This window comes from Electrona antarctica (assembly GCF_951216825.1).
Source record: "Electrona antarctica genome assembly, chromosome: 15".
Lineage (NCBI taxonomy): Eukaryota > Metazoa > Chordata > Actinopteri > Myctophiformes > Myctophidae > Electrona > Electrona antarctica.
In genome coordinates, this window is record NC_136796.1 from 41933190 (window position 1) to 41946362 (window position 13173).

At 41.5% G+C, this 13173-nt stretch overlaps 1 protein-coding gene across 2 annotated transcripts in view; it reads left to right on the top strand.

The window, feature by feature from the left end:
* The window catches only part of khdrbs3 (KH domain containing, RNA binding, signal transduction associated 3), a 90221-nt gene that overhangs the window by 59062 nt on the left and 17986 nt on the right, over positions 1-13173 (top strand). For both annotated transcript variants that reach the window (XM_079521788.1, XM_079521787.1), the window contains exon 7: positions 9789-9871. In XM_079521788.1, coding sequence (XP_079377914.1) covers positions 9789-9871 — 83 coding nt within the window. The remainder of the gene's footprint in view (positions 1-9788; positions 9872-13173) is intronic.

Here is a 13173-nt window from a genome sequence, read left to right on the forward strand (position 1 = left end):
TCTCTGCACTTACTAATGTGACTATGTGTTGTTTGTCTGGCACTATAAGTTGATCCGTGACAAAGCTGTGGCTCCATCTCTCGATTGTTATTCTAGGAATATTTTGCGTTTGTATTATCATACGTTATACCTTCACCCTTCATCTTGGTGAGATTGCTGTCATCGTAGCAGGCTTGTTTATCTCGCAAAAGATGTTGATACACTGTAACAGAGCCATCTTTAAATGTCTGGAAAAGAAACATCCACTCCTCAGAGTCTTTGAGAGCATTTTATCTTTCACAAGAACTACATGAATGAAATATAACACGAATGGAGCAGGAAAACTTAACAATACTTGTATTATTATTGCGAACGTACTGTAGGTCGCAGATTACTATAAAATACTGCAAAACCGGACCGTCCGTCAGTCAGGTCACGCCTCCATATATGGTTGTCAGTCCATTACGCCTCGTGACACGTCACACCACCATATATGGCCGTCAGTCCATCACGCCTCGTGCTACGGGGCGACTGTGGCTCAAGAGGTAGAGCAGGTCGTCCAATGATCCATGGGACGGCGGTTCGAATCCCGGCTCCTCCTGTGTACATGTCGAAGTGTCCTTGGGCAAGACACTGAACCCCAAATTGCTCCTGATGTGCTGGTTGGTACCTTGCATGGCTTCCGCCGCAATCGGTGTATGAATGTGTGTGTGAATGGGTGAATGTAATGCACATCTATGTATGCCTTGGATAAAGGCGCTATATAAATGCACCATTTACGCTCCATATATGGCCGTCTCCATATATGAAGATCATGACACTGACCTCATCAAACCCTGGATAGCCATACATGGAGAAGACTGGATCCTCACCTAGATCTGCATATATGGAGCCGGCCAGCAACTCTACATCTGACCTCAAACCTCAAACCCTTAGATCTCCATATATGGAGCTGACCTTTTCTGACATTTCATATATTGATCCTTCCCCACCCGTCCTTCGATGTCAATCTTTTGACCGATACCTGTCTTGAGTTCTCAACAACGGGTCCGAAAATTAAGGCCGGCGCTACCTGGGTCCTCATCAAACCCTGTACACTCAAGACACTGCCCCCGCTGCCACCCTTAGGTCTCCATATATGGAGCTGATATGTTCGGACATTCCATATGTTGATCTGACCTCATCAAACCCTGTACACTCAAGACAAGCTCCATATTATGGCCAGTACAGAATTCATTACATACTGTATGTTGATCTGACCCTCCATGCCAAAGTACCAGCGCTCGCCCAGCAGTTTCAAAACATTTCAGTAAAAGTTTGATAGTAGATGAAACGCAAACCAACCATAAGTGATACAATCTGGTTATTTAGCTGTATCTGCAATTACCCCTAGGCTACTGTAGATCAGTTTTTAGCATGGATAACCTATTGTTTGGCCTACTTGGCCTACATTATATCTCCATAAGTAAGTCAACAAAATCTACTATTTTCATAAATACTGAATGATGATAAATACTAATGATTATCATTATTATTTATTAAGTGGACTCCATAAAAACAAGTTTATGTAGACATGTGCACAGATGAACTTCAAATGGCCTAGTCTTTCCTGTCGACTTGTTTTTGTGTGTGCCAACTGCCAAGTCCAAAATCTTTTCCTCCAGACGGTCTTTTATCCTCAAACACAAAGTTATAATATCATTTTGTTTTTGTTTTTTTCCCTTAACTTTATTCATAAACAACAAACTAAATAGTTTGCAAGTGAAATGAGTTAACAAGCGAGACTTGACAGCATTCACAAGAGATAGAAAATGAATGTGTTCTCAGCTGAGCCAAAAAAACATGTCTGTAATTGCCTGCTGGTGTGGGCACAAGTGAAACACACATTCTGACTAACAATCTGTTTTAAAAAGGAAACACCAAAATGGAGAAAAAAAACTGGTGAGAAAAAAAAGCGAATGCTTGTACCAAAATGACAACGGACTGGAGTCCCAAAAGACATACTTTTTTACAACGGAGCCACTCAGTAACAAGCAAGTATAGTTTAGTGTACCATAGCGCTCCTGTTACTTAACAAACTTCCCTCACACCCAATTTGTGTTCTGGCGGATTAAAGATAAAAGACTAAAATTCAAACAGTGTCATTTTTGGGCAAATGCATGTTTCTAATCAGGCATTAGGGCCTTTAATAAGAATACAGGGCTGTGATGATGAGTACTTTTCTGGGTTTGCTCGCCGGATCGGGCCACGTTCCCATTCCGAGCGTGCAAATCGTTTGGCAGATGGAATTAGCGGAGAAGAAACGCGCGGGGGGACAAGAGACGTGTCACTGGGGGTCGATGTCTTTTGTGGAACATAAGTCTCATTTATCCCAAATTAGGACGGGTGCGGCTCTGTTCCCGTTTGATGTGCCTCTCGGATGGCTGCTCGGGGTCGGGGGGGTGTGGTGGTGGTGTCGGGGATTGGGATGGGAGGACGGTGGGGGGGAGGGCGGGGGGTTGCAGACTGCCAGAGAGCAGACAGATGTTCAAGGCTCATCCTTTGAGCCGGCGATGAAACGCAGCCAGGATGCCTGGGTTGGGTCTTGACGCTTTGGCCGTCAACTCACTTGACACCGAGAGAAGGGCAGAGACGAGGGCGGCTTCGCGGTGACGGTGGTGCCTGTGTGTGTGTGTGTGTGTGTGTGTGTGTGTGTGTGTGTGTGTGTGTGTGTGTGTGTGTGTGTGTGTGTGTGTGTGTGTGTGTGTGTGTGTGTGTGTGCCTGGGCGCTGCATGCCATGCTGCTGACACAGTCACCGGTGCCAGGAATAGAATGCCTACGTACTGTACACTAGTGCACACATATACTGTACCTCTCCTTTTGTGTTACAGCCAGTGGTGGAAAATCAATATTTTTTTACTTAACCCATTAAAGGCCGGACGTCGAAATAAAAAAAGTCTTCTGAAAGAATATATGTTCAAAGATTTGAGCCGCATTTTCACGATTTTTCAAAAATAGCAGACCTACAAGCTCGTAGCGCGCCACTCGGTGGCGCGCTACGAGCTTGTAGATCTGCTATTTTTCAATGGCTAAAGTATAACAGTTAAAACACCAAAAGGGGTTCCCGCCCAAGATGGGCGGGAGTATTAAAAGTAATACTGTGATGTAGAAATACTCTGTTGTAAGTAGTAATTCTAAATTACAAAGGTATAAAAATGTACTTCGAGTACCAAAAGTAGAAAAGTACTTGTTATGCAGAATGTCCCATAATCCATTACACAAGTTTTCAAAATGTTTAAAAAAAAGTATGAAAATCTGATCTACAAGCTAACAATGTGTCGCATCGAGACGCATTGTGAACTTGTAGATTGGCTATTTTCAAATGGCCGAAATGTATATACGTATACAGTAGGGCTGAAGTGGGTAATGTATGTTTTGTGATAATAATCAAAATTTACAAATACAATATTTGCCTCTGAGGAGTAGAAGTAAAAGTACTGAAGTACAGTAAAGGTACTTTACCCCACTCTGGTTGCAGCCACCACTGCATTTTAGAAGTTGGTGTCAGCGTTGTTTTTGGCAGCACATTTTGATTTTAGTTTTAGTCATAGTCTCGTGAATAGTTTTCATTTAGTTTTAGTCACATTTTAGTCACCTGGAATGTTTTAGTGTTAGTCTAGTTTTAGTCGACTAAATGTGACTAGATTTGATCGAAGGACTGCCATTGGATTTTTTTGAATTTTCGTTTTTTCATGTCATATGAAAGCAGGGAATCAAAGCTTCAAATTGACATATTGGACGAGGCGAATGGTGATGCTGGGTCATTCCTCACATTGTGTGGAGTGGTCTTTAACCTTTTTGAAGTGGGAAGCAGGGGGGGGGGGGGGGGCAAGCCTACTCGATGGGCTCAGGGGTTTTGGGGTTTTTGTTTTTCAGGCTCACTGTCGCAGCCTTTGTTTTCATGTTATGTGTTTATTTGTTTGTTGAAGGCACTGCTCTAAATTCAGGTTCAGAAAAGTCATTTGAGATATGTGATTATGGCTAGAGAATTGGAGGTTAAATTTACTTCATGGAATTGTAGGGGTTTACAAAAAATCAAAAAGGTTAAGCAGGTGATGGGAAGGTTAAAAGATATCCACTCGAGTATTGTCTTTCTCCAGGAAACGCATTTGATACTGAATGAGGATATTAGGATTAGGAAAAGATGGCGAGGGGAGGTGTTTTCAGCACCTTTCACTTCCCAGGCTAGGGGGGTCATGACTCTTATACACAAATCTATCCCATTTAATGTTACTAAGGTAATTGCCGATAAAATGGGGCGATATTTGATAATTCAAGGTAATCTTTTTGCAGAGTGTCTTATTTTGGTAAATATCTACGCACCGAACAATGATGACCCAAAGTTTTTCAGTAACTTATTTATATTATTGACATCTCTTGGGGGTCATTATCTGATAGCGGGGGACTGGAATGTGACCCCTAATCCTACTGAAGATAGATCTACTCATTCAGACAAAACTCACTCTAAAAGTAGGGAAGTTATTCACCAGTTTTCCAAAGACTTAAATCTTAGAGACATATGGAGAGATAGAAACCCTGGTGTATCTGCATACTCATGCTATTCTAGTACATACAAAACGTACAGTAGAATTGATTTATTTCTGGTTTCTGCAAGTCTTGTAAATAGAGTTAAGGACTGTGTGTATGATAGTATCCTAATTTCAGATCATGCTCCTAATAGTTTGATTTATGTAGACCCAGGTCGGATGCGGGACCCCCCTAAGTGGAGGTTTGAGCAGAGATGGCTCCAGGACCCTGAGCTGATAACTTTTTTGGAAGAACAAATAGACACCTATTTTGCTACAAATACGGATGAAACATCGGCAACTATAAGGTGGGAAGCATTTAAGGCTTTTATTAGGGGACAGATTATAAATTTTACGAGCTCCAAAACAAAGAAAAACAAACAAAAAGTTATATTACTGGAATCAAAAATTAAAGCTATGGAAGGTTCTTACTTTAAGAAGCCTTGTCCTAAATTACATCAGGAAATATTATTATTACGTGCACAATATAATGAAATATCCGCTTCCAAAGCAGCAGCTAATTTGTTAAAGCTCAAACAAACTATCTTTGACCAGGGTGAGAAGTCTGGCAGGGTTCTAGCCTGGCGCATTAAACAAATGCAAACTGAAAGAGCAATCAACATGTTAAAAAATGATGTTGGGGAGACGATAGAAGACCCTATCCAAATTTGCGAGGCATTTAGAGATTATTATGGTAAATTATATAGCTCCGAGACAAATCAAGAAGATGTAGGTGAGAGCTCCTTTTTGGATGGAATTAATATTCCTAAAATTCGAGAGGAAGACAGTAAAAAGCTGGGGGCGGATGTGAGTATTGGTGAGATTTTGGAGGCAATGAGTAATATGAAGTCTGGAAAAGCTGCAGGGCCTGATGGTCTGCCGATAGACATTTATAAAAGATTTGCGGGCAGATTGGCGAAACCCCTCTTGGACATGTATACTGAATCTTTTGAAGAGGGAGTATTGCCTCCCACTTTGAGAGGAGCCCTCATTATACTTTTGCCAAAACCTGGTAAATCAAATGATAGATGCGAAAATATGCGTCCAATCAGCCTCTTAAATTCTGATCTTAAGATACTTTGCAAAATACTTGCAAAGAGACTAGAACTTATTCTACCTGAAATTATAGATGAGGACCAGAATGGGTTCATGGTGGCCCGCCAGGGTTTTCACAATGTAAGGAGAGTATTGGATTTATTGCATGTCCAGGAGGGGGCGCCAGATACAGCCTTTTTATCTCTCGATGGGGAAAAAGCTTTCGACCGCGTAGAGTGGCCGTTTCTATTCGAGCTTCTTGGTCGATTTGGCTTGGGGGAGAACTTTTGTAAATGGGTAAGACTGTTGTATAACGATCCATATGCAGAAATACTAACCAACAATAATATATCTAGACCGATTAGGATCCATAGAGGCTGTAGACAGGGATGCCCTTTATCACCACTCTTATTTTTGATCGCAATTGAACCATTTGCAATTGCTGTAAGGGAACATACACTAATTACAGGTATTAATATAGAAAATCTAGAGCACCGCATATCTTTATATGCTGATGATGTAATATTATTCCTGAAAAATTTGGAGATATCTGTCCCAGCTATTCTGGATCTAATAACATCGTATGGTCGCATATCTGGCTACAAGGTAAACAACTCTAAGTCATCCATTATGCTTCTGAACTCGGAAGAAAGATCAAACCCTCCCGGTCATGTTCGTCACTTCAGACCAGTAAATGCCTTTACTTATTTGGGAATCCAAATCGTGCCAAGGTTGGAAGAGGTTGTGAATGCCAATTATAACCCAATTTTAGCCACAATCGAAAATTCAATTAATAGATGGTCAAGTCTTTCAATATCTTTGATCGGCAGAATTAATATACTCAAAATGAATGTACTTCCCAAGCTATTGTATTTGTTTCAGAACGTACCCTTGTCACCTCCACCAAACTTCTTTTCTAGAACCAGGAAATTGTTTACCAACTTTATTTGGAACAATAGACGTCCTAGACTTAGATTGTCCTTACTTTATCTACCCTATGATAGGGGAGGATTACAGTGTCCTAACTTGCTGTGGTATTTTTGGGCAGCTCAATTGAGAACACTAATGTTCTACTTTACAACGGATGCGGCGCCGGCATGGAAAGATGTGGAATCAAGCTCCTTGAAGTTACCACTCCCCCTTTATATTTACTCAGATACTTATAAAAACCTAAAAAGAATTACAAGCAATCCTATAGTTAAAACAATGATTGAAGTCTGGCATGAGGTTAATATATTTTTGGGAGAACATCCACGTCTCTCTCGCTTCAGCCCAATATGGGGTAATAATCAATTTGTGCCAGGTAGAGCTGATGGGGGGTTTAAATTGTGGGCTGATAGGGGAATAGGTCAATTAAGGGATGTATTTGAGAGGGGTCGGGGGAGTATGCTCTCGTTTGAGGAACTGGTCATTAAATATGATATCCCTCGCAAACACTTCTTTAAATATCTGCAACTGAGGGACTTTATTAGAACTAATCTGGGGCAATCCATGCTGGCCCCATCCATGTCTGTGCTGGAGAAAGCTTTGGTTAATGACCCATTCGGAAGGGGGTTAATATCAGATTTCTACGCCCTATTGGTTGACTTTTCTCTGGAATCCTCGGAAGATAGGCTTAATGCCTGGAGAACAGATATTCAGGAGGATTTAACAGTGGAACAATGGAGTACGGCTTGTGCACAAGCTCAATCCCAGACTGGGAATACTCGTCTAAAACTTCTACAATACAATTGGCTTATGAGAGTGTACATTACACCAGTTAAACTTAATAAGTATAATTGTAATATTCCAGATGTATGCACCAGATGCGGTGAAGATAGAGGCACATTGTTCCACTGTCTATGGTCCTGTCCAAAATTGATTGAGTTTTGGGGGAAGGTCGGGCAGGAAATACAGAAGATTTTGTCAATAAATATTGTACCAGAACCAAAGTTCTTCCTGCTCGGTCTATATCCGGAGGGACACAAGATAAAGCGTAATGAACAAATGTTTATAGATATATGTCTTTTACAAGCTAAGAGAGTGATAGCATTGACCTGGAAGAGGCCGGACAAACCAAGTATTACACAGTGGTTCAGAGAATTGTCTTTATGTCTACCTTTGGAAAAGATTGCATACATTCTTAAGGACAAACAAGAAATGTTTCAGGAGGTGTGGGGCCGTTTTATGAGATACATAAAGAACAATAATTTGTCACATCTAATGGATGGAGCTGAAGAGGAGTAGTGCTGTTGTTGTTGTTGTTTTTTGTTTTGTTTTGTTGTTTTTGGTTATTGTTGTTTTGCTTTCTTTATATCAGTAATTGTCTTGTACTGTTCATTGTTGTTTTTTGTATATGTGTATTGTCATTTGTGTGTAAAAAGGAAAATAAATATATTGTTGAAAGAAATTGACATATTGGTTGTTCAGTTTGACCCACCAGTTTTGAAGATATGGCTTATAGAAAATTGTCTTGCAGGAGTAGTGGAAACTAGAAAAAGTGCCCTTCTGGGCACAGGTCTCCACCAGGAGGATAGGAGTGTGTGAGATGTTTGGAAAAATGTTTAGGAGTAATATAAACATGTTTTTTTGTTTGTTTGTTTTTTGCAACAATTTTCTTCATTTTGTTGAGGAAATGCAGAGCCAGATCACTCATCGAATCTCTGAGGATAGAATTGTGGATGAGCAGGACATGTGCAGCATTTTGAACGAAACGGGCCACTCCTGAAAACTTTAGAAGGCAATGTTAGCCAATCAGTGTAGAATCTGATAAATCCAACAGACTCGTCTTGATCACATGACTACAGAGATCATGTGTACCGATTTTCGTGAGATTTGGATGAAATCCGTGCGACTAACATAAGCAATGTGTTTAGCAGAAATCGGCCTCATGGTGGCGCTATAAGCAGATGTGGAGGGATGCAGGGACAATGTTTTTCCATGGCCTCTAGGGAGTGCGCATACATAAGTTGTATACAGATTGATGAAGTTATAGCTAAAAACAGGAATTGGCCTGTTATAGCGCCACCATGAGGCTGATTTGGAAAAGAATGAGTGGCATGTCGTCCTTGGCCTAGTGGAAATGTGCGTGCATAATTTCACGGAAATTGCACACTGTGTTTGTGATTTGTGGCATTTTGTTCGAAAGGGACCAATCATGTGAGCTTTGGAAGCCAATATTAGCCAATCACTATGGAAGATGGGAAATTGTGCAGATCTGTGTTGATGACTATGGAGATAGTGTATACCGAATTGTGTGATGTATGGATAAAATGTGTACGAGTAATCTACAGAAATGTGTTTTGCCTAAATCGGCCTCATGGTGGCGCTATAACAGGCCGTTGAGGAATATTTGGGGCAGAGGTTCGTCGTTGGCATCCATGGAGTGTGTGTGCAAAGTTTGGCATGGATCGGGCCAACGGTACCGGAGATTAGCTGATAACGGACGGACGGAAGGACGGACGGAAGGAAGGACGGACGGACGGAGTGCAAAACATACTCTCTCCCCATGCTTTAGTTCAGTGATCTGTGACTTTAGGGGGCGCTGTTTTCCCTTCATTCCTCCATTAGTCAACCAGCAGTGTTGCCATTTCTGCTTATTATAATTAGTTGGCCTTGTTTGTCATAAGATTTTAGTCGACTAAAATGTATTTTGGCGGGCCTTGATGCCGTCGCAAAGACTGATTTTACACTTGCTGAAAATAGCCGATCTACAAGCTCACAACGCGTCGCAGCTTGTAGATCTGCTATTTTCAGCATGCAACCAAGTGTAAAATGACTTATACTGGATCTCTTGTCCACTAGTCCCACTTCCTAACATTTTAGTCAAGTTTTTATCTGTTGACGAAATTGTCAATACATTTAGTTTTAGTCATCATAGCTTAGTTTTCATTTAGTTTTCCTCAGTGAAAAAAGGTAGTCGACGAACATTTTTCTTCTTAGGGCCGATTCATACTCAGACATTTTCAGTAGCACCGAAGAGCCGACTTTAGGACGGTACCCACCCCCCCCGAACCTCAAATAACGTCACATTGTAGGCTCTACAGAGCCGAACCGACTTTTATTCGGCTCTAAAGGAGTATGAATCGCGCTTAGTTTTAGTCGACGAAAACAACACTGGTTGGTGTAATGGCGATCAAAAATGCACTTTTCAGCTTTTGCCTTGTTTTGCTGTCATGTGATTACTATCATTTGTCCCTATTAGTAATAGTTTTCTTCTTCTTTTGTAGGACTACGAAGACGGATATGGAACAACCTATGACGACCAGGGCTACGAATCCTATGACACCAGTTACAGTAATCCAGCACAGAAGTAAGTACTGTACCTCCTCCAAAACCCTTCCCGTTGATGTTGGGCTGTACAGTTGGGTGCCACCGATATTGTCTCTTATCATTTGACCCATTTAGGCCTGACCTCAAAATTTAAAAAAATCCTTCTAAATCCTCCAGTTTTCTGAAATAAATATTTTCACGATTTTTCAAAAATAGCAGACCTACAAGCTCGTAGCGCGCCACTCGGTGGCGCGCTATGAGCTTGTAGATCTGCTATTTTTCAATAGCTAAATTATAACAATGTTTAAAACACCAAAAGGGGTTCCCGCCCAAAATGGGTTAACTGTCCTTTTGCGCAGATCACGCAAACCTCAGCAAAAAGAAAAGGACAATATCGATGGCCTCTAACTGTACTTGCTTCTATAGACGGACACAGACCAACCACAATCAGTCGTGACTTGATAACCCTAAAAAAAAGATCAAATAAAAGATCTTCATAAAAGATAAAATGCCGTCTTGAGGTCTTGAAATGCCAGCCTGCGTGTGTAAGGTGAATACGAATGAGAATGTAATTCCTGCCATTGTCGACAGGATTTCCAGACCATGTGCTTTTGCAGACACAAACGCGTATTATGCAAAGTGTTTTATTTTTTTATCCCACGATTTTTGTAACACATTTTTTCACCCGTAGAGGACCCCGGTTTGAATCAGACTAGAGGCTGTTTGCTGCATGTCATCCCCTCTCTTTCCAACCTCTCTCTCTCTCTGAAATAAAGCAGAAATGTCATAAAAATAACTTCAAAAATATGTTATGTCAGTGGTGGAAGACTTACTCAGATATTTTTGGCAAACTCCTTTAGTAGCACATCTACAATCTCATGTCATACGTTGTGAGCTTATTAGATCAGCCGTTTTCCAAATCTATAAAATATAGGCTATATTTGTATTAATAATCTAAATCTGTATGACAGCCCAGGTATGGGCTGTCATTATGCCAATTAATCCCAACGCATTGCCAATATTAATCACAACTGCTGAGCTTGTACTGTAAATCAGCTATTTTCTGCAAAAACACTTATGACAGTGCTGGCAAGGAAGTCTATGAAGCTGTCTGTGTAATCTATGAGAAAGTTTAAACTGCAACACAATTTGAATACAATATGTGGTGGTGTCCCTGCTTAGTGTCTCGTTGAAGACTCCTGCTGTACATCATCCGTATCACGAGTTTAGAACCGACGTCAACATTTAAAAAATGTCTTCTAAATCCTGACAGTTTTCTGAAATACCTCATGTTTCTATATCGTTGGTGCTCAACTATACATTTCTCAAATTTGAAAGCACTATAAACTATGAAACATTTCAAAGATTCCATTTCAGGCCACCGTAAGATGAACCTAAATAGGTTTGAATGGGGTTTCTATAGGTGTAAGTATGTAGGACTAGTAGCATGCCAAAGTTTGTGCTATTGCCATTGAGAATGCATTGGGCGTTTAAGTTAAATAACTCAGTGTCGAGGACCCCCAGAAACTATATGTAATTGGCCACTGACCACCATCTGAATATGTTGTTCCAGGGGACCCCCAAGAAGCAATGATTTGAGTTAAAAACGTTCGCTCTGAAAGAATATACAATCAAAGATTTGCACTATATACATTATCATGATTTTTCAAAAATAGCAGACCTACAAGCTCGTAGCGCGGCACTCGGTGCCGCGCTATGAGCTTGTAGATCTGCTATTTTTCAACAGCCAAAGTGTAGAAAAAGACTTTCGCACAACTAGAAACCAGGCGTCTGCACAGGTGCGTAGGCCAGTGGACATCAATGAAAGCAATAGAATACACCGGCACACTGTGTATTTTCTCGGTACATGAGTATTTTCTTTTTTAATGCAACGTTTCGGTCCCTCTGGACCTTCTTCAGGCAACAGAAGGAGTTCCGGAGGGACCGAAACATTGCATTAAAGGAGCATTCAGTGATTTGGATGATTTGGAAAACCACCCAGTCCGCCCCGGTAACAAAATGTGCACATGCACGCTCTACAGTGGGGGGAAGTGCAACAGGCCAACAGCATGTGCACCAAGGCTCGATCATGATTGGAGGAAGGCCCCTCTCAGCCTGATTGGATGAAGGCTTTGCCACCCGCCACCAAAACTGAAACTAGGGTTTTTTGACCCCAGGGGCTCACTGGGGACAGGGAGGAACTCCTTACATGGTCAGCACACTCTATAGTAGGGAGGATTATCAAAAAAGAAAGACAAAATAAGTGGTAATTGAATGAAGTGAAATCACTGAATATACCTTTAAAAAGAAAATACTCATGTACCGAGCAGTGTGCGGGTGACGTATTCCATTCCTTTCAATAGCTAAAGTGTAACATAATGCTTTAAAACACCAAAAGGGGTTCCCGCCCAGGATGGGTTACGGCGAGTTGTAACAAAGGTACCTTTCAGAACCCATAGAGACCATTTTGAGATTGAGGAAGAAACTTAGGGGACAGGACTGTAGTACAACAAAGGTTAAACCGCGAAGGCCGGGGATGTAAAAGGACATCGTGTTACACACGGCTACAAGATGGATAAACCGGGGCGACGCCCTAGTGGCACAAAGCAAGGAGGCTTTTTGACCTTATGTGACGCGGCGAGGGTGATAGCTCCCTGGGATATAAGAAAATCAATACTACTGCATTTAGCCGTGCTGGAGGCACTGTTAAATGGGACCGACCTGCTATACCTAGACAGTTTGTTTTGCATTGACAGCGGTAAACACAGTGGTAAATGGTAAATGCTAAATGGTGCATTTATATAGCGCCTTTATCCAAGGCGCTTTACATAGATTGTGCATTACATTCACCCATTCACACACACATTCATACACCGATGACGGCAGAAGCCATGCAAGGTACCAACCAGCACATCAGGAGCAATTGGGGGTTCAGTGTCTTGCTCAAGGACACTTCGACACTAACTCTGGGGGAGCCCGGGTTCGAACTAGCAACCTTGCGGTTACCATCCAGCCACTCTACCCCTGAGCCACCACCGCCCTAGAGAGCCACAGTGGAGAGCTACCTGTATAACAAACTTTTTGGATTGAAAGAGCGGTTTTAAAACGAAGCTATAATCGATCAGGCTGGCTAATTATCTGAAATTAATTAGCCCGGGATCGCACGGTGGAGGGACGCAATAGGAACACTTTCATTTTTTACCCATTTTGGGCGGGAACCCCTTTTGGTGTTTTAAGCATTATGTTATACTTTAGCGATTGAAAAATAGCAGATCTACAAGCTCATAGCGCGAGTGCCGCGCTACGAGCTTGTAGGTCTGCTATTTTTGAAAAATCGTGACA